A 23,189-nucleotide genomic window follows, 5' to 3' on the forward strand; every position below is an offset into this window, starting at 1 on the left:
TTCAGTTTCATGCTTGAAATGTTCACTATCTCGGGTACAATTCCTTTTAACCCTGGTGAACTGACCCTTCAAGACTGACTTGAATACCTGTTTCGGGTGACTACTGTGGGCATGTAGGAGAGTATTTCTGGTTATTGGTTTCCTATAAAGCTCAACCTTAACATTTTCTGATTTCACACCATGAAGGGTAACATCCAAAAAATTGATGCTAGTGGGCCCATATTCATGGGTGAACTGTAGGCCAGCCTTGTTAATGTTCAAATACTCTGCAAATATCTCAGCTTCCTCCTCACTTCCATCCCAGACAAATAGCAGATCGTCTATATATCGACGATAATATACAATTTTGCCTCTTTGTCTGTTTCTATCTCCATAGATGTGGCACAGCTCCCACCAACCCATATATAGGTTGGCGTAAGAGGGAGCAAATTTTGCTCCCATGGCCGTGCCACACCTCTGGAGATAAAATGTGTTTTCAAACACAAAAAAATTATGTGTGAGGAGGAATTCGGTGACCCTGACAACAAATCCAATGAAATCATCACTGTATTCAGTAGATCTTCTTAGAAAGAAGGCTATGGCTTCCAAACCTGAACTATGTGGAATCGATGAATATAGTGACTTGACATCCACTGATAGCCAGCCATAGCCCTCCCTCCAAGAAATCTTTTCTACCTCTATAAGGAGTTGTTTGATGTCCCTCAGGTGACTGAGGAGTTCCCCCACTAAGGGTTGTAGAAGGGAATCTAACCATCTGGATAGTGGTTCCAACATTGAACCAATCCCGCTGATGATAGGCCTACCTTCAACATTCTCCAAGGACTTGTGTACCTTAGGGAGAAGGTTGAAGGTAGGAATTCTGGGGTTACTATTATATAGATAATCGCTAGTGCCTTCATCAAAAAAAACCCCTTCCATCCCATCATCAATCAGGTGTGAAAGCTCCCTTTGGAACCTTGGTGTGGGGTCAAAATCCAGTATGGTATATTGTTTGGGATCATTAAGTTGCCGTAGGGCTTCTTTAATGAAGAATGCCCTATCCATTAAAACAACAGATCCCCCCTTGTCTGCCGCCCTCACCACCAAATTTTTATTTTTACTTAAATCTTTGAGTGCTTTTCTTTCCTTAGCACTAAGATTATCCTTAGTTCCAAGGCCAGAGGTGTATGCCAATTTATTTAAATCTTCTTCCACCCTTCGCTGGAATATTTCCAGGATGGGTCCCCTCGACTGAATAGGGTAAAATTTGGATGCACCTCTGAATTTGGGACCAATGGTACTGGTGTGGGCAGAATTAATATCACCACAATAGTTTTCTCCATGTAGTGACTCTAGGTCCACCACATCACAACATTCTTCAAAAGTTAAAGGAAAGTTTCTTTGCTCTTTAGCTGGATCACCTATATAAACATCCTCAGCCTGATCATTTTTGAAATGCTTCTTTAATGTTAGTGTTCTGATGAGTTTATTTACATCGACTAATGTAGTGAATAGATCAAAGTTATCAGTAGGTACAAAGTTAAGCCCCAAACCCAGGACTTTTTCCTCAACCTTGCTCAATGTATGGCTAGAAAGGTTAATCACTGGTGTTAGTTGTACTTCCTGCCCTGATGTCTCCTTCTGGACGAGGACCTTGTTTTTAAATGATCTCCACCTTTCCCCCCCCCTTCTTGTCCTATGGGGGGCCTGGAAAAAACCTGCTCAATCTCTCCCCTCTCCCGTTCCATAGACATGGCAGTAGTGGGTATGGGGGCTTCATTGGTACTATCCAGATCCTGATATCTGGTTTGTCTACCCCTACCTCTTCCCCTACTACCTGTATTGGACTGTACTGGGGCGGGAACTGTGGCCCTGGTTTTATTTAAGGTGACTGTGGGTATTTGTATATTCTCATCACCTGAAGAGGCACCAGTATTATAGTCCTCTTGTGACTCTACCTCACTGTCAGAGAAAGTGACTTTTTTGAGTGTGGAATGTCCCTTCTGACCCCCTTGTCCCTGGGATTTGAGTCTATTGTCTTTTTTTAAATCTATGTGCATGTGACCTTTGTTTTTTGTTCCAAATATAGACTCTATTGTTGTCATAGTCACTTTGGTCCCTAAGGTATTTCTCATGCTTAATGCCCATAATATTATTTTTAGCCTCATCTAAAGTGCTTCTCAAAATACTATCATATTGTGAGTATTTGACGCATGTACTACGTATACTTAGTTCTGACTGTAGTAATTCAATATCAACAGTTATATTCTGTAATAGCTTTCTCTTGTAATCTATAAGCATATTAATCAAGCGTATCGAACAATCTGTTAATATGGTATTCCATGCAGTAATAAATTCTACATCCTCAACAGGAAAAGTGGGGAACTTGGCTATGCGTAGTCCCCTAGGTATAATCCCCAAGGAGAGATATTTTTGTAATGTCCAAATGTCCCATTTGAGACGACATTCTTTTGTCAAGAGAAATTCAGCCTCTTCAAAAAGCCTACTGAGTGGAAGGTGAGCTCTATCTGTGACAAACAAAGTCTCAAGTTCAAGTTAATTTAACCCTCTGTCCTCCAATTTAGAGAGTGAATAGAAATGTGTGGATACATCCAAGCTTTGATTAGCCTCCATGTTGATTATATACGAAACAGCCAGTAAAGCAACAACAATATATATTGTAACAGTGCAAGCTTATGTTTCACTGGGACATGCAGTGTAATATATACGATAAGATAGATTTGCAGCACCTGTGATCGTATTATTGAGTTGCTCACTTATTTATGAATTCACCCCTAGTGTGTGATACCTACTCCAAATTACATCACATCACAGTAGCCCCCAAAAGTTCCGTTTATACACACATGCATATTCTGATATAGCGCTGATTCTGGGGACCCACCTTGAACCTTCTTGGCTCCAAATCCCCTCTCTCCGAATTCTGTGAATTCACAGCGATAGCCTGGAGGTCGAGCCGCGGCGTGGGTCCCTACAGCGTCTCAGCGTGTGTGCGGTTGATCCGGAACTGTGTGACGTCACAACTGGGAGCGGAAGGATCCGCAGGTACAGAGAGTCCACGGCCAAAGGAGACCGTTGTTGCAGCGTAACGCTGTATCTTTGTTGGGGTGATTCACTGCTGATCAAAAAGTGTGAGTATCCGTGCCTTTAAGCATATCCATTCAAGTATTAACATCAAAAAAGAGAGTGGAGGCACCGGATAGTTTCACAACACAAAATCGTCCTTTATTAAGGTGATAAAACAGGAGACACTAAGGAAAAAGCCTTAAACCTCTGGGGCAATGATGGAATGGAGGTGCCCCACGTACCCTGGTGCTGACATGTTTCGGCAAATGCCGCAATCGTAGCTAAAGGGTGTAAGCTTGTTTGGTTATTTAAATACACAAATCACATGTGATAGGTTAAAAACTAATGTGCTACGTAGGTAACACCCACCTCCACCTGAAGTCAATATATATGCCCTAATCTAGGATGCAATACCATACTATCCACTTTATGCACATCATCCATTCCATCATTGCCCCAGAGGTTTAAGGCTTTTTCCGAAGTGTCTCCTGTTTTATCACCTTAATAAAGGACGATTTTGTGTTGTGAAACTATCCGGTGCCTCCACTCTCTTTTTTGATGTTAATACAGTCTCTGAAGCTCCTAATGTGATCTCATTGTCTGGCTGTTTATTCAGACTCCTATTGAGCTTTGGATACAACACATTTGATCATTTAAAGAGGAAGCTTTTCTGAAGAAATCGATACCCTTATTGCAAAATACATGAGCACTGTGCCCAGTTCCGGACTATCATAATCTTATGCGGCGACCTAGTGCCGGGAATTCAAGCCCCTTCCCTCCCTCCTGGGAGTGAGATAATTCAGACTTTATCAGACTACTTGATATCAGAAAAATTAACATCTAGCATGAAGGAGCAGTGTAAACTTATACATGCATTGCTGCTATGATTTGAATCTAAAATGGATGATTACATGGCGGACCTTACTGCAACCATAAGAAACACGAGTTTCAGTCATAACGAGGCAGTCTTAATGATGTCACCGCAACAGCCTTTGGGACCTGAGATTGTCTATAAGTCCGCTCCAGCTAACTGCAAAGGTTTAGATGCCCCTAAAGTATTGCATCACTCTACCAGCCAGTCTTCAGGCAACAACACGGCCAGGGATCTCGGTGAAATGTTTCTACAACGCCCGGACACAGAGCCCTATTACTTAACTTTCTCTAGCCCATATTCCAGGAGAGACGAGGATGTGCATGCCTTAGCCTTGTCCTGGGGCCGGGGGGATGCGGCCGACTCCCGCGGACTAGGGCTGACATACACTAAGGTACTTTATGTCGAGGAGGCTACGAAGTCTCAGAGCCAGAGTGTCTCTGTCGATACATGTTGGAGGGGGATGGCTCAGTTCACCATTTGCGATGACATCTATGGTGGACTCTTGTTGAAGACAGCTCTCAGAAAGGGCATAGGGTGAGCTCTGGTGTGATACCAGATCACTAGCTGAGGACAGAATGCTATGCATCCGTACTCTACTTATGGATTTTTGCAAGTGGATGCAACTTGTTAATTTGTTGTGGTCATAAACAATCTAAACTCAAGTTGGACACAAATGGGGAACTCTTTACTCCTTTTATATCAATAGTACTTTGATATGCTTGTCTTATTAATGCTGTGGGTAAGGGGGTTGCTTAAGGAATAATTGAGTGACATGAAAAAGTTTCATTTGCTCATTTTAGGAGCACTGTATGCCTTATTGGATGCCACATAGCCTAGTCTGTTCAGCTCTACATAGATTATGCTATTTCATATCATTATGCAACCTCATGATAATCATAAGCCTCAATTCCCACTTCCCTCAGATCAAGCGAATGCAGCTAATATTAGATGTCACAAAAGCTTTGTATTGTTTATCTGGGCTATAACAAAATGATTAATCCTTGACTGAGTCTCTTCTAATTTTTGAGAGCCCTTTCACTCCCTAACAACTAATGTAAGTGACTACACTCAATAGCGCAAAACTGGTCTAGCATATATTAACTCCACTCGGATTTGAAGGAAAGTTGATTTGGTCAAGCAAACGTTAAATGTATCCAGATATTAAAACATCAGTGTCTCCTTTGGCCAATCCTTTAGATGGCCACATGCATGTCCTAATATTGCTATATCTGTCAAGTCCACTCTGAATCCCTGTATATCAACTCAACTATATGGCTACACTCAAGCAATTAGTTATATATTACACAATGCTCCTTATATCAGTAGTCTATTTTATGTGACATAAGAATGTTCTTTGTTATTTATGCTACACTATTTTCAAGTTACACATTAATGCCGCATATTGGCTATATGTTAATTTTGTTACCCACAATTTATCATTATTTCCATGACCGATGGCGATTTTGCTACCATAGGTACTTATATTTTATAAGTTTCAATAGCTCATAAAAACCCTACTTTTCTTCTCTCAGCCGGTGAGGGTTGGAAGGACTCTGATTAATAGTCTGAAGCAACGATACTTATAATGCCTTAGTCATTTCATAACATGTAATACTTTCTGAGAAGTCGCTATCAGTTGCATCAGCATTTTAATTTGGCTAATGTGGGTACATCTGCTGTATGTTGGCGGAATTAATCGCTTAAAGTAAACCTAATAATTATATTCTTATGCATTAATATATATGCATATACTCCCATTGTTGATATCAATTAAAATATCAATTGCTAATGTATCCCAAATTTAAGAAAAAATCCCAGTTTATTATATAGGATTATTAACTAGCAGCTTTTTGTCTGCTATAAACTTTCTTATATGCATATCATAAGTTACTTTACATTAAGTGTATTAAGTCCCCAGGCCCAAAAGTGGCTCTATATCATTATAGTTTATCCTAGCTTACCTCCAGCGATACTAGTTGTTACATATAGGTCCAAATGTGGCCTATCAATATTTTAGGAGGTTTTTATAAACATATAAATGGAGGTTTCAGTTGTATCTGCCTTACTATCCCTTGGTTTATCTGTCATTTATATGAATATAGCTTTCTTTTTGTACCTATATGGCTATACTAACTGAGGTGTATATATTTTCATTAGGGTACAAGAACTGTTCCTATACCTGTTTATATGGAGTTGTGGCAAACTATACTTGCAATGTCATTTTTGCTTAAAAACCTCAATAAAATATATTATATATATATATAAATAAAAGATACTTCATGTAGAAAGCTCCTTTATTTGTTTCAACCAATCGCCGTTCTTTCTAAAAACATTTTTTTGCTAAGAGTTGACGGTTTCACCTCTTAGCCAATAGCCGTACGGTAAATCCGGCTCCCATAGGCGCCAAGTATCTTATACTTCATGAATGAAAGTCCCCTTTATTTGTTTTAATAGTCAATCCTAGCGTTTGTACAACGCTAGGATTGACTTACACTTTAACATTTTGAAGCCAAATTTATTTGGAACTAAAAGATTTTAATTTTTTTATCAACTTGTAAATGTCTATATTGTTTTAAAGTTTAATGCAACATGATTTGCAATTATTCCAAATATGTTTCAATTACTTTATAGTTACATGCTTTTAAAATAATGGCTAGACAAGTTTTCTGATGAATTAATCAAAATATGATAAGCTGTTAATGGGTGTAAATTGTTTGCTAAAATGTGTTGCTTAGGTGCCGTGTATGATGTGAGCCACTACAACGCTTTGTTGAAAGTCTATCTTCAAAATGAACACAAATTCTCCCCGACCGAATTTCTTGCCAAAATGGAAGCAGCGAATATACAACCTAATCGGGTATGCAGTATTCTTTTAAAAGTTTGGTTTAGTTTGAATACAACCATCTCTTCCCAATGTTTGTGAATCTTGCGCTCAAATCTTTTGTCTGTCTGCAGGTGACATACCAAAGATTGATTGCGGCTTACTGCAATGATGGTGATATAGAGGGTTCAAGGTAAGATAATCTTGTTTTTACAGAGACAATGCATTTACTTGTAAGGTTTCAGATAGTATGAAGTGAAAGCTGATTTATAGGGGGATCCAAGTGAATGCATCTTTTGTTGTTTTATGTAAGTCCCCAAACCACATTTTTGTCTGAACCATTGCATTATTTAACACGTTTAAGATGGCATGCAACCCAAGAATAACAGGCTGTAATACACTTTGAAATGCCCTTTTTTAAATGAAATGTGGAGACACTTATTGTAGTGACTCCTGGACTAATTAAGACAATGTGCGTATGTATGGTTTCATCCCTGCCAAAACCAATGCAAGACACACGCACACAATAGGACCTACTGTTAGATAAATTAGATATTGTGTCTCGCTACTGAAGCTCTTTGTAATGTAGGGGCTGCCCAAACCCCTTGTGATTTTGTTTCATATTAAAGGGATACTAAACCCAATTTCTCTTGCAAGATGTATCGAGTCCACGGATTCATCCAATACTTGTGGGATATTCTCCTTCCCAACAGGAAGTGGCAAAGAGCACCCACAGCAGAGCTGTCTCTATAGCTCCTCCCCTAACTCCACCCCCCAGTCATTCTCTTTGCCTGCACTCAATAGGAAGCTGGTAAAGTGATAGAATTTTAGTTTAATTTTTCTTCAAGCAAGAATTTTTTATTTTCAAATGGTACCGGAGTGTACTATTTTTACTCAGGCAGAAGATGGAATAAGAATTCTGCCTTGAGTCTGATTTCAGCAGCTGTAACTGAGATTGAGTTCCTTCCCACAGAATCTGGGGAAATACAGTATAGCCTGCAGTGTGGGGAGCGGCTGGTGCTTACAGACACCTTGAGGTATGTGCAGTCTATATATAATTCTGAGGAGACCCGGTTCAGAATTAATGATCTGCAGTGTGGCACTTGTGGGGCAAGTATAGTTTATAACAAATGGGGACTAGTCCTGTGCTATTCTTATTGAAAGTGATTTTATTCTGTTTTCTCCAACATAGGTGTGTCCGGTCCACGGCGTCATCCTTACTTGTGGGATATTCTCTTCCCCAACAGGAAATGGCAAAGAGCCCAGCAAAGCTGGTCACATGATCCCTCCTAGGCTCCGCCTACCCCAGTCATTCTCTTTGCCGTTGTACAGGCAACATCTCCACGGAGATGGCTTAGAGTTTTTTAGTGTTTAACTGTAGTTTTTTATTATTCAATCAAGAGTTTGTTATTTTAAAATAGTGCTGGTATGTACTATTTACTCTGAAACAGAAAAGAGATGAAGATTTCTGTTTGTATGAGGAAAATGATTTTAGCAACCGTTACTAAAATCCATGGCTGTTCCACACAGGACTGTTGAGAGGAATTAACTTCAGTTGGGGGAACAGTGAGCAGTCTTTTGCTGCTTGAGGTATGACACATTCTAACAAGACGATGTAATGCTGGAAGCTGTCATTTTCCCTATGGGATCCGGTAAGCCATTTTTATTCAGACAGTAAATAAGGGCTTCACAAGGGCTTATTAAGACTGTAGACATTTTCTGGGCTAAATCGATTCATATATTACACATATTTAGCCTTGAGGAATCATTTAATCTGGGTATTTTTGTTAAATAATATCGGCAGGCACTGTTTTAGACACCTTATTCTCTAGGGGCTTTCCCTAATCATAGGCAGAGCCTCATTTTCGCGCCGGTATTGCGCACTTGTTTTCGAGAAGCATGACATGCAGTCGCATGTGTGAGGAGCTCTGATACATAGAAAAGACTTTCTGAAGGCGTCATTTGGTATCGTATTCCCCTTTGGGCTTGGTTGGGTCTCAGCAAAGCAGATACCAGGGACTGTAAAGGGGTTAAAGTTAAAAACGGCTCCGGTTCCGTTATTTTAAGGGTTAAAGCTTCCAAATTTGGTGTGCAATATTTTTAAGGCTTTAAGACACTGTGGTGAAATTTTGGTGAATTTTGAACAATTCCTTCATACTTTTTCGCAATTGCAGTAATAAAGTGTGTTCAGTTTAAAATTTAAAGTGACAGTAACGGTTTTATTTTAAAACGTTTTTTGTACTTTGTTATCAAGTTTATGCCTGTTTAACATGTCTGAACTACCAGATAGACTGTGTTCTGAATGTGGGGAAGCCAAGGTTCCTTCTCATTTAAATAAATGCGATTTATGTGACACTGAAAATGATGCCCAAGATGATTCCTCAAGTGAGGGGAGTAAGCATGGTACTGCATCATTCCCTCCTTCGTCTACACGAGTCTTGCCCACTCAGGAGGCCCCTAGTACATCTAGCGCGCCAATACTCCTTACTATGCATCAATTAACGGCTGTAATGGATAATTCTATCAAAAACATTTTAGCCAAAATGCCCACTTATCAGCGTAAGCGCGACTGCTCTGTTTTAGATACTGAAGAGCATGAGGACGCTGATAATGGTTCTGAAATGCCCCTACACCAGTCTGAGGGGGCCAGGGAGGTTTTGTCTGAGGGAGAAATTTCAGATTCAGGGAAAATTTCTCAACAAGCTGAACCCGATGTGATTACATTTAAATTTAAGTTGGAACATCTCCGCGCTCTGCTTAAGGAGGTATTATCCACTCTGGATGATTGTGAGAATTTGATCATCCCAGAGAAACTATGTAAAATGGACAAGTTCCTAGAGGTCCCGGGGCTCCCAGAAGCTTTTCCTATACCCAAGCGGGTGGCGGACATTGTAAATAAAGAATGGGAAAGGCCCGGTATTCCTTTCGTCCCTCCCCCCATATTTAAAAAATTGTTTCCTATGGTCGACCCTAGAAAGGACTTATGGCAGACTGTCCCCAAGGTCGAGGGAGCGGTTTCTACTTTAAACAAACGCACCACTATACCCATAGAAGATAGTTGTGCTTTCAAAGATCCTATGGATAAAAAATTAGAAGGTTTGCTTAAAAAGATGTTTGTTCAGCAAGGTTACCTTCTACAACCAATTTCATGCATTGTCCCTGTCACTACAGCCGCGTGTTTCTGGTTCGATGAGCTAGTAAAGGCGATCGATAGTGATTCTCCTCCTTATGAGGAGATTATGGACAGAATCCGTGCTCTCAAATTGGCTAATTCTTTCACCCTAGACGCCACTTTGCAATTGGCTAGGTTAGCGGCGAAGAATTCTGGGTTTGCTATTGTGGCGCGTAGAGCGCTTTGGTTGAAATCTTGGTCAGCGGATGCGTCTTCCAAGAACAAACTCCTTAACATTCCTTTCAAGGGGAAAACGCTGTTTGGCCCTGACTTGAAAGAGATTATCTCTGATATCACTGGGGGTAAGGGCCACGCCCTTCCTCAGGATAGGTCTTTCAAGGCCAAAAATAAACCTAATTTTCGTCCCTTTCGTAGAAACGGACCAGCCCCAAGTGCTACGTCCTCTAAGCAAGAGGGTAATACTTCTCAAGCCAAGCCAGCCTGGAGACCAATGCAAGGCTGGAACAAGGGAAAGCAGGCCAAGAAACCTGCCACTGCTACCAAGACAGCATGAAATGTTGGCCCCCGATCCGGGACCGGATCTGGTGGGGGGCAGACTCTCTCTCTTCGCTCAGGCTTGGGCAAGAGATGTTCTGGATCCTTGGGCACTAGAAATAGTCTCCCAAGGTTATCTTCTGGAATTCAAGGGGCTTCCCCCAAGGGGGAGGTTCCACAGGTCTCAATTGTCTTCAGACCACATAAAGAGACAGGCATTCTTACATTGTGTAGAAGACCTGTTGAAAATGGGAGTGATTCATCCTGTTCCATTAGGAGAACAAGGGATGGGGTTCTACTCCAATCTGTTCATAGTTCCCAAAAAAGAGGGAACGTTCAGACCAATCTTAGATCTCAAGATCTTAAACAAGTTTCTCAAGGTTCCATCGTTCAAAATGGAAACCATTCGAACAATTCTTCCTTCCATCCAGGAAGGTCAATTCATGACCACGGTGGATTTAAAGGATGCGTATCTACATATTCCTATCCACAAGGAACATCATCGGTTCCTAAGGTTCGCATTCCTGGACAAGCATTACCAGTTCGTGGCGCTTCCTTTCGGATTAGCCACTGCTCCAAGGATTTTCACAAAGGTACTAGGGTCCCTTCTAGCGGTGCTAAGACCAAGGGGCATTGCAGTAGTACCTTACTTGGACGACATTCTGATTCAAACGTCGTCCCTTCCTCAAGCAAAGGCTCACACGGACATAGTCCTGGCCTTTCTCAGATCTCACGGATGGAAAGTGAACGTGGAGAAGAGTTCTCTATCTCCGTCGACAAGGGTTCCCTTCTTGGGAACAATAATAGACTCCTTAGAAATGAGGATTTTTCTGACAGAGGTCAGAAAAACAAAACTTCTAAACTCTTGTCAAACACTTCATTCCGTTCCTCTTCCTTCCATAGCGCAGTGCATGGAAGTAATAGGTTTGATGGTAGCGGCAATGGACATAGTTCCTTTTGCGCGCATTCATCTAAGACCATTACAACTGTGCATGCTCAGTCAGTGGAATGGGGACTATACAGACTTGTCTCCGAATGGCTGTCCCTGGACAACCTGTCACAAGGGATGACCTTCCGCAGACCAGAGTGGGTCATTGTCACGACCGACGCCAGTCTGATGGGCTGGGGCGCGGTCTGGGGATCCCTGAAAGCTCAGGGTCTTTGGTCTCGGGAAGAATCTCTTCTACCGATAAATATTCTGGAACTGAGAGCGATATTCAATGCTCTCAAGGCTTGGCCTCAGCTAGCAAAGGCCAAGTTCATACGGTTTCAATCAGACAACATGACGACTGTTGCGTACATCAACCATCAGGGGGGAACAAGGAGTTCCCTGGCGATGGAAGAAGTGACCAAAATCATTCAATGGGCGGAGACTCACTCCTGCCACCTGTCTGCAATCCACATCCCAGGAGTGGAAAATTGGGAAGCGGATTTTCTGAGTCGTCAGACATTACATCCGGGGGAGTGGGAACTCCATCCGGAAATCTTTGCCCAAATTACTCAACTGTGGGGCATTCCAGACATGGATCTGATGGCCTCTCGGCAGAACTTCAAGGTTCCTTGCTACGGGTCCAGATCCAGGGATCCCAAGGCGACTCTAGTAGATGCACTAGTAGCACCTTGGACCTTCAAACTAGCTTATGTATTCCCGCCGTTTCCTCTCATCCCCAGGCTGGTAGCCAGGATCAATCAGGAGAGGGCATCGGTGATCTTGATAGCTCCTGCGTGGCCACGCAGGACTTGGTATGCAGATCTGGTGAATATGTCATCGGCTCCACCATGGAAGCTACCTTTGAGACGAGACCTTCTTGTTCAAGGTCCGTTCGAACATCCGAATCTGGTCTCACTCCAACTGACTGCTTGGAGATTGAACGCTTGATCTTATCAAAACGAGGGTTCTCAGATTCTGTTATTGATACTCTTGTTCAGGCCAGAAAGCCTGTAACTAGAAAAATTTACCACAAAATATGGAAAAAATATATCTGTTGGTGTGAATCTAAAGGATTCCCTTGGGACAAGGTAAAAATTCCTAAGATTCTATCCTTTCTTCAAGAAGGATTGGAGAAAGGATTATCTGCAAGTTCCTTGAAGGGACAGATTTCTGCCTTGTCTGTGTTACTTCACAAAAAGCTGGCAGCTGTGCCAGATGTTCAAGCCTTTGTTCAGGCTCTGGTTAGAATCAAGCCTGTTTACAAACCTTTGACTCCTCCTTGGAGTCTCAACTTAGTTCTTTCAGTTCTTCAGGGGGTTCCGTTTGAACCCTTACATTCCGTTGATATTAAGTTATTATCTTGGAAAGTTTTGTTTTTGGTTGCAATTTCTTCTGCTAGAAGAGTTTCAGAATTATCTGCTCTGCAGTGTTCTCCTCCTTATCTGGTGTTCCATGCAGATAAGGTGGTTTTACGTATTAAACCTGGTTTTCTTCCAAAAGTTGTTTCTAACAAAAACATTAACCAGGAGATAGTCGTGCCTTCTTTGTGTCCGAAACCAGTTTCGAAGAAGGAACGTTTGTTGCACAATTTGGATGTTGTTCGCGCTCTAAAATTCTATTTAGATGCTACAAAGGATTTTAGACAAACATCTTCCTTGTTTGTTGTTTATTCTGGTAAAAGGAGAGGTCAAAAAGCAACTTCTACCTCTCTCTCTTTTTGGATTAAAAGCATCATCAGATTGGCTTACGAGACTGCCGGACGGCAGCCTCCTGAAAGAATCACAGCTCATTCCACTAGGGCTGTGGCTTCCACATGGGCCTTCAAGAACGAGGCTTCTGTTGATCAGATATGTAGGGCAGCGACTTGGTCTTCACTGCACACTTTTACCAAATTTTACAAGTTTGATACTTTTGCTTCTTCTGAGGCTATTTTTGGGAGAAAGGTTTTGCAAGCCGTGGTGCCTTCCATTTAGGTGACCTGATTTGCTCCCTCCCTTCATCCGTGTCCTAAAGCTTTGGTATTGGTTCCCACAAGTAAGGATGACGCCGTGGACCGGACACACCTATGTTGGAGAAAACAGAATTTATGTTTACCTGATAAATTACTTTCTCCAACGGTGTGTCCGGTCCACGGCCCGCCCTGGTTTTTTAATCAGGTCTGATATTTTATTTTCTTTAACTACAGTCACCACGGTATCATATGGTTTCTCCTATGCAAATATTCCTCCTTAACGTCGGTCGAATGACTGGGGTAGGCGGAGCCTAGGAGGGATCATGTGACCAGCTTTGCTGGGCTCTTTGCCATTTCCTGTTGGGGAAGAGAATATCCCACAAGTAAGGATGACGCCGTGGACCGGACACACCGTTGGAGAAAGTAATTTATCAGGTAAACATAAATTCTGTTTTTCGTAGCTATCTTTTCGGCTCGAAGAGTTTCTGAATTATCTGCTTTACAGTGTGACTCACCTTATCTTGTTTTCCATGCGGATAAGGTGGTTTTGCGTACCAAACCTGGGTTTCTTCCTAAGGTTGTTTCTAATAGGAATATCAATCAGGAAATTGTTGTTCCTTCTCTGTGTCCTAATCCTTCTTCCAAGAAGGAACGTCTGTTGCACAACCTAGATGTGGTTCATGATTTAAAGTTCTACTTACAAGCAACTAAAGATTTCCGTCAAACATCTTCTTTGTTTGTTGTCTATTCTGGACAGCGGAGAGGTCAAAAGGCTACGGCAACCTCTTTCTTTTTGGCTGAAAAGCATCATCCGTTTGGCTTATGAGACTGCTGGCCAGCAGCCTCCTGAAAGGATTACTGCTCACTCTACTAGAGCAGTGGCTTCCACATGGGCTTTTAAAAAATGAGGCTTCTGTTGAACAGATTTGTAAGGCGGCGACTTGGTCTTCGCTTCATACTTTTTCCAAATTTTACAAATTTGATACTTTTGCTTCTTCGGAGGCTATTTTTGGGAGAAAGGTTCTACAAGCAGTGGTGCCTTCAGTTTAGGTACCTGTCTTGTCCCTCCCTTCATCCGTGTCCTAAAGCTTTGGTATTGGTATCCCACAAGTATTGGATGAATCAGTGGACTCGATACATCTTGCAAGAGAAAACATAATTTCTCTTGTTAAGTGTATCCAGTCCACGGATCATCCATTACTTATGGGATATTCTCCTTCCCAACAGGAAGTTGCAAGAGGATCACCCACAGCAGAGCTGCTATATAGCTCCTCCCCTAGCTGCCATATCCAGTCATTCTCTTGCAACCCTCAACAAAGATGGAGGTTGTAAGAGGAGAGTGGTGTTTTATACTTAGTTTATTTCTTCAATCAAAAGTTTATTTTTAAATGGTGCCGGAGTGTGCTGTTTATCTCAGGCAGTATTTAGAAGAAGAATCTGTCTGCATTTTCTATGATCTTAGCAGAAGTAACTAAGATCCATGGCTGTTCTCACATATTCTGAGGAGTGAGGTAACTTCAGAGAGGGAATGGCGTGCAGGTTTTCCTGCAATAAGGTATGTGCAGTTAATATTTTTCTAGGGATGGAATTTGCTAGAAAATGCTTCTTATACCGGATTAATGTAAGTAAAGCCTTAAATGCAGTGATAGCTACTGGTATCAGGCTTATTAATAGAGATGCATACTCTTATAAAAATGTAATATAAAACGTTTGCTGGCATGTTTAATTGTTTTTATATATGTTTGGTGACAAAACTTATTGGGGCCTAGTTTTTTCTCCACATGGCTGGTTTGATTTCTGCCTAGAGACAGTTTCCTGAAGCTTTCCACTGTTGCAATATGAGTGGGAAGGGCCTATTTTAGTGCTTTTCTGTGCAGCTAAAAATACTGACAGACATTCAGCTTCCCTCTGCATGATACAGGACATCTCTGAAGGGCTCAAAAGGCTTCAAAGTAGTGTTTGAGGAGGGTAACAATCACAGTAGACTGTGGCAGTTGTTGTGACTGTGTTTAAAAAAATGTTTTTGTCATTTATTATTCTGTTTTTGTTATTAAGGGGTTAATCATCCATTTGCAAGTGGGTGCAATGCTCTGCTGACTTGTTACATACACTGTAAAAATTTTGTTAGTGTAACTGCCTTTTTTCACTGTTATTTCAAATTTTGTCAAAATTTGTTTCTCTTAAAGGCACAGTAACGTTTTTTATATTGCTTGTTAACTTGCTTTAAAGTGTTTTCCAAGCTTGCTAGTCTCATTGCTAGTCTGTAAAAACATGTCTGAAACAGAGGATACTTGTTCATTATGTTTAAAAGCCATGGTGGAGCCCCATAGGAGAATGTGTACTAAATGTATTGATTTCACCTTAAACAGTAAAGATCAGTCTTTATCTATAAAAGAATTGTCACCAGAGGGGTCTGTCGAGGGGGAAGTTATGCCGACTAACTCTCCCCACGTGTCGGACCCTTCGCCTCCCGCTCAAGGGACGCACGCTAATATGGCGCCAAGTACATCAGGGACGCCCATAGCGATTACTTTGCAGGACATGGCTGCAATCATGAATAATACCCTGTCAGAGGTATTATCCAGATTGCCTGAATTGAGAGGCAAGCGCGATAGCTCTGGGGTTAGACGAGATACAGAGCGCGTAGATGCTGTAAGAGCCATGTCTGATACTGCGTCACAATATGCAGAACCTGAGGACGGAGAGCTTCAGTCTGTGGGTGACGTCTCTGATTCGGGGAGACTTGATTCAGAGATTTCTAATTTTAAATTTAAGCTTGAGAACCTCAGTGTATTGCTTGGGGAGGTATTAGCTGCTCTGAATGACTGTGACACAATTGCAGTGCCAGAAAAATTGTGTAGGCTGGATAAATACTATGCAGTGCCGGTGAGTACTGATGTTTTTCCAATACCTAAAAGGCTTACAGAAATTATTAGTAAGGAGTGGGATAGACCCGGTGTGCCCTTTTCCCCACCTCCTATATTTAGAAAAATGTTTCCAATAGATGCCACTACACGGGACCTATGGCAGACTGTCCCTAAGGTGGAGGGAGCAGTTTCTACTTTAGCAAAGCGTACCACTATCCCGGTTGAGGACAGTTGTGCTTTTTCAGATCCAATGGATAAAAAATTAGAGGGTTACCCTAAGAAAATGTTTATTCAACAAGGTTTTATTTTACAGCCCCTTGCATGCATTGCGCCTGTCACTGCTGCGGCGGCATTCTGGTTTGAGGCCCTTGAAGAGGCCATCCATACAGCTCCATTGACTGAAATTGTTGACAAGCTTAGAACTCTTAAGCTAGCTAACTCATTTGTTTCTGATGCCATTGTTCATTTGACTAAACTAACGGCTAAGAATTCCGGATTCGCCATCCAGGCGCGTAGGGCGCTATGGCTCAAATCCTGGTCAGCTGATGTGACTTCAAAGTCTAAATTACTCAACATTCCTTTCAAGGGGCAGACCTTATTCAGCCTGGTTTGAAAGAAATTATTGCTGACATTACTGGAGGTAAGGGTCATACCCTTCCTCAGGACAGGGCCAAATCAAAGGCCAAACAGTCTAATTTTCGTGCCTTTTGAAATTCCAAGGCAGGTGCAGCATCATCTTCCTCCGCTTCAAGACAAGAGGGAACTTTTGCTCAATCTAAGCAGGCCTGGAAACCTAACCAGTCCTGGAACAAAGGCAAGCAGGCCAGAAAGCCTGCTGCTGCCTCTAAGACAGCATGAAGGAGCGGCCCCCTATCCGGCGACGGATCTAGTAGGGGGCAGACTTTTTCTCTTCGCCCAGGCGTGGGCAAGAGATATTCAGGATACCTGGGCGTTGGAGATCATATCTCAGGGATATCTTCTGGACTTCAAAGCTTCCCCTCCACAAGGGAGATTTCATCTTTCAAGGTTATCTGCAAATCAGATAAAGAAAGAGGCATTCCTACGCTGTGTGCAAGACCTCCTAGTAATGGGAGTGATCCATCCAGTTCCGCGGACGGAGCAAGGACAGGGTTTTTATTCAAATCTGTTTGTGGTTCCCAAAAAAGAGGGAACCTTCAGACCAATTTTGGATCTAAAGATCTTAAACAAATTCCTCAGAGTTCCATCTTTCAAAATGGAAACTATTTGGACCATCCTACCCATGATCCAAGAGGGTCAGTACATGACCACAGTGGACTTAAAGGATGCCTACCTTCACATACCGATTCACAAAGATCATCATCGGTTCCTAAGGTTTGCCTTTCTAGACAGGCATTACCAATTTGTAGCTCTTCCCTTCGGGTTGGCTACAGCTCCAAGAATCTTTACGAAGGTTCTGGGCTCACTTCTGGCGGTTCTAAGACCGCGAGGCATAGCTTTGGCTCCGTATCTAGACGACATCCTGATACAGGCGTCAAGCTTTCAAATTGCCAAGTCTCATACAGAGATAGTTCTGGCATTTCTGAGATCGCACGGGTGGAAAGTGAACGAGGAAAAGAGTTCTCTATCCCCACTCACAAGAGTCTCCTTCTTAGGGACTCTTATAGATTCTGTAGAGATGAAAATTTACCTGACGGAGTCCAGGTTATCAAAGCTTCTAAATGCTTGCCGTATTCTTCATTCCATTCCGCGCCCTTCGGTGGCTCAGTGTATGAAGGTGATCGGCTTAATGGTAGCGGCAATGGACATAGTGCCATTTGCGCGCCTCCATCTCAGACCGCTGCAATTATGCATGCTAAGTCAGTGGAATGGGGATTACACAGATTTGTCCCCTCTGCTAAATCTGGATCAAGAGACCAGAGATTCTCTTCTCTGGTGGTTGTCTCGGGTCCACCTGTCCGAGGGTATGACCTTTCGCAGGCCAGATTGGACAATTGTAACAACAGATGCCAGCCTTCTAGGTTGGGGTGCAGTCTGGAACTCCCTGAAGGCACAGGGATCGTGGACTCAGGAGGAGAAACTCCTTCCGATAAATATTCTGGAGTTAAGAGCAATATTCAATGCTCTTCTGGCTTGGCCTCAGTTAGCAACACTGAGGTTCATCAGATTTCAGTCGGACAATATCACGACTGTGGCTTACATCAACCATCAAGGGGGAACCAGGAGTTCCCTAGCGATGTTAGAAGTCTCAAAAATAATTCGCTGGGCAGAGACTCACTCTTGCCACCTGTCAGCAATCCATATCCCAGGCGTGGAGAACTGGGAGGCGGATTTTCTAAGTCGTCAGACTTTTCACCCGGGGGAGTGGGAACTCCATCCGGAGGTGTTTGCTCAATTGATTCATCGTTTGGGGCAAACCAGAGTTGGATCTCATGGCGTCTCGCCAGAACACCAAGCTTCCTTGTTACGGGTCCAGGGACCCAGAAGCGACGCTGATAGATGCTCTAGCAGCGCCTTGGTTCTTCAACCTGGCTTATGTGTTTCCACCGTTTCCTCTGCTCCCTCGACTGATTGCCAAAATCAAACAGGAGAGAGCATCAGTGATTCTAATAGCGCCTGCGTGGCCACGCAGGACCTGGTATGCAGACCTAGTGGACATGTCATCCTTTCCACCATGGACTCTGCCTCTAAGACAGGACCTTCTAATACAAGGTCCTTTCAATCATCCAAATCTAATTTCTCTGAGACTGACTGCATGGAGATTGAACGCTTGATTCTATCAAAGCGTGGCTTCTCAGAGTCAGTCATTGATACCTTAATACAGGCACGAAAGCCTGTTACCAGGAAAATCTATCACAAGATATGGCGTACATATCTTTACTGGTGTGAATCCAAGAATTACTCATGGAGTAAGGTTAGGATTCCTAGGATATTGTCCTTTCTCCAAGAGGGTTTGGACAAAGGATTATCAGCTAGTTCCTTAAAGGGACAGATTTCTGCTCTGTCTATTCTTTTGCACAAGCGTCTGGCAGAAGTTCCAGACGTCCAGGCATTTTGTCAGGCTTTGGTTAGAATTAAGCCTGTGTTTAAACCTGTTGCTCCCCCATGGAGCTTAAACTTGGTTCTTAAAGTTCTTCAAGGAGTTCCGTTTGAACCCCTTCATTCCATTGATATTAAGCTTTTATCTTGGAAAGTTCTGTTTTTGATGGCTATTTCCTCGTCTCGGAGTGTCTCTGAGCTATCTGCCTTACAATGGGATTCTCCTTATCTGATTTTTCATGCAGATAAGGTAGTTCTGCGTACCAAACCTGGGTTTTTACCTAAGGTGGTTTCTAACAAGAATATCAATCAAGAGATTGTTGTTCCATCATTGTGTCCTAATCCTTCTTCAAAGAAGGAACGTCTTTTACATAATCTGGACGTAGTCCGTGCCTTGAAGTTTTACTTACAAGCTACTAAAGATTTTCATCAAACATCTTCCCTGTTTGTCGTTTATTCTGGACAGAGGAGAGGTCAAAAAGCTTCGGCAACCTCTTTCCTTTTGGCTTCGGAGTATTATACGCCTAGCCTATGAGACTGCTGGACAGCAGCCCCCTGAAAGAATTACAGCTCATTCTACTAGAGCTGTGGCTTCCACCTGGGCCTTTAAAAATGAGGCCTTTGAACAGATTTGCAAGGCCGCGACTTGGTCTTCGCTTCACACTTTTTCAAAATTTTACAAATTTGATACTTTTGCTTCTTCGGAGGCTGTTTTTGGGAGAAAGGTTCTTCAGGCAGTGGTTCCTTCCGCTTAATCCCTGCCTTGTCCCTCCCATTACCGTGTACTTTAGCTTTGGTATTGGTATCCCATAAGTAATGGATGATCCGTGGACTGGATACACTTAACAAGAGAAAACATAATTTATGCTTACCTGATAAATTTATTTCTCTTGTAGTGTATCCAGTCCACGGCCCGCCCTGTCATTTTAAGGCAGGTCTAAAATTTAATTAAACTACAGTCACCACTGCACCCTATGGTTTCTCCTTTCTCTGTTTCGGTCGAATGACTGGATATGGCAGCTAGGGGAGGAGCTATATAGCAGCTCTGCTGTGGGTGATCCTCTTGCAACTTCCTGTTGGGAAGGAGAATATCCCATAAGTAATGGATGATCCGTGGACTGGATACACTACAAGAGAAATAAATTTATCAGGTAAGCATAAATTATGTTTTATGCTTACCTGATAAATTTCTTTCTCTTGCGATGTATCAAGTCCACGGCCCGCCCTGTCTATTTCAGACAGGTAGTATATTTTATTAAAAAACTTCAGTCACCTCTGCACCCTATGGTTTCTCCTTTTTCTTTCTAACCTTCGGCCGAATGACTGGGGGGTGGAGTTAGGGGAGGAGCTATATAGACAGCTCTGCTGTGGGTGCTCTCTTTGCCACTTCCTGTTGGGAAGGAGAGTATCCCACAAGTATTGGATGAATCCGTTGACTCGATACATTGCAAGAGAAAGAAATTTATCAGGTAAGCTTAAATTATGTTTTTTTTTCTTCAATGATTCAGAGCATGCAACTTTCTAATTTACTCCTATTATCAGTTTTTCTCCAAATTCTTGCTATCTTTATTTCAAAATCAGGAATGTAAAGCTTAGGAGTTGGCTCATTTTTGGTTCAGATCCTGGGTTATGCTTGCTTATTGGTGGCTAAATGTTGCATTAATTCTACAACTGGTTTGTACTTTCCTTCACAATTTTCAAATGTGTTTCATTATCTTGTTATCCTTTGCTGAAGGAACAGCATTGCACTACTGGCAGCTAGCTGAACACATCTAGTTAGCCAATCACTAGAGATAAATGTGTGCAGGCACCAATCAGCAGCTAGCTATCACTAGTGTAGGATATATGCATATTATATTTCAACAAGGGATACTAAGCAAACAAAGCACATTTGAAAATAGAAGTTAATTATAAGTGGTTTAAAATTACATGCGCTATTTTAATTATGCAAGTTTTAATTTTGACTTTCCTATCCCTTTAATGTGATCTGTACTGTGGGCACAGTATTCTTGGAATTGCTGTATTTAATTTTAAAATTGCATGACTATTAGCTGTTCTTTTCATATAATATTTTATATACTTTATTATTTTAGCAAAATATTAGGTTTTATGAAGAACAAAGATCTCCCTATCACAGAAGCTGTGTTTAACACCCTGGTTACTGGACATGCGAGAGCTGGGTAAGCCTTTTTATGCATATGTGTTCAAGTGTGTTTTCTCTTTTCAATTTAAAATATTTTTTAAAGTAACAAACTTAACTTTCTTGTTTTAAGAAAGTCTAATGTTGTAAAGCAGGTTGGGAAATGGGTGAACTAGATAAACAAAGTGCAAGTAAAACTTACAGTATGTTGGCTATACTTTTCTATATATGTTTCTTTTGCAGAGATATTGAGAATGCAAAAAACATCCTTTCTGTCATGCAAAATGCAGGGATAGAGCCTGGACCAGACACTTATGTTTCACTGTTAACTGCATATGCTGAAAAAGGAGATATTGAAAGCATCAAGCAGGTGAGTAACTTTGATATCACTTTGGAGAACGTTTGTACATTTGCTTTGTATTTAATCTCAAATATGTGTGTATGTTAATATTCTTTATAACCTTTAAACATTTTTATGGCTTTTCACAGCAAGACACTGCTCGTTCATGTGTGTCATACATATAGATATCTCCTGTGGAGTGATTCATGAGGCAGCACAGATTGTCTAAAATTAATGTCTGTAAATGGCACTGAGATAAGGGGCAGTCTGCAGAGGCTTAGATCACAGAAGTGAAAAGTATATTATTATAACCGTGTTGGTTGTGCAACACTGAGGAATGGGTAATAAAGGGGTTGTCTATCTTTTTAAACCATAACAATCATGGAGAAAATAACTTGTAAATGGAAATGTAATTTTATGTTTGTATATTTCAGACACTAGAAAGTGTGGAGAAGGGTGAAGGAAGTCTTACAGACCGCGATTTGATGCAAGTTGTTTGGAGCCTTGCAAAGGCAGGATACCCTCAATATGTACAGGACATAGTGGAACACATGAGATATGACAGAGGATACATACCAGGTAATGAGGGGATTTGTACTGTGTACATGAGTATATGTTTTATTATTTCTTACCCACTGCCATTAATTTCAATAATGAAACTTCAGAAATGGTTTTGCAAGTATAAATTGACTTTGTTTTAAAGGACTAATCTTTTAGAGCATGGTATTTTAATGCTAGTGACACTGTAATGCTATGTGTTTAACCCCAGAAAAGTTACCAATCCAATCCGCAGCAGTTTACACTTTGGACCAGCAGTTCTCTGCAGGTCCCGAGTGGGACTTTAAGCATCTATTTAACCCCTTTGTGGGGGTGAAACACACAGCATTGCTAGTGTTAAAATAACATTCTGTAAGCGATTAGAGCATGTCATTTTAACACTTTAATGGCCCTTTAATAGAAGCGAAAAAACAGATTACCAGAATCTCACAACAAAAGAAAGCATTCCCCTATCAAGAGTTCATAGGCACTTTATTTGCAACATATTGTAAGTGTGGTTATAGATTCTTCTGGGTTAAATATATATTTTAAACAAAACATTTTTTTTAACAGATGCAATGAACCTGTGCTTGAGCTTGCTGACACAAGGTTTTGAAGATACATCTTTCCAAATTTTAAAATCCTTTTCTGCTGCTGGCTCAGAAAGCCAAAATGGAGACGTGTATCAGCATGGGAACTTCTTCTTGCGCCACTGTGTAACTTTAGAAAAGGTACAGCTAATGTTATCATTACATTTAATATCTGTTGATACAAAAATAATATATTTTGCTGCAAAGGCATGAAGTATATCCCTTTAGTATAAACATTAAAAGGGATGCTAACCCCACATTTTTTTTCTTTCATGATTCAGATAGAGCATGCAATTTTAAGCAACTTTCTAGTTTACTCCTATTATCAATTTTTCTTTGTTCTCTTGCTATCTTTATTTGAAAAGCAGGAACGTAAGCTTAGGAGCCGGC

The 23,189-nt window shown here is 41.5% G+C and overlaps 1 protein-coding gene across 1 annotated transcript in view; it reads left to right on the top strand.

Moving 5' to 3' along the window:
• The window catches only part of LRPPRC (leucine rich pentatricopeptide repeat containing), a gene marked incomplete in the record, with an annotated part of 877,407 nt that overhangs the window by 82,698 nt on the left and 771,520 nt on the right, over positions 1-23,189 (top strand). The window contains 6 exon segments of the mRNA XM_053712282.1: positions 6,673-6,794; positions 6,893-6,951; positions 21,286-21,372; positions 21,576-21,702; positions 22,107-22,251; positions 22,783-22,940. Coding sequence (XP_053568257.1) covers positions 6,673-6,794; positions 6,893-6,951; positions 21,286-21,372; positions 21,576-21,702; positions 22,107-22,251; positions 22,783-22,940 — 698 coding nt within the window.

Source organism: Bombina bombina, chromosome 4 (genome assembly GCF_027579735.1).
Source record: "Bombina bombina isolate aBomBom1 chromosome 4, aBomBom1.pri, whole genome shotgun sequence".
Taxonomy (NCBI): domain Eukaryota; kingdom Metazoa; phylum Chordata; class Amphibia; order Anura; family Bombinatoridae; genus Bombina; species Bombina bombina.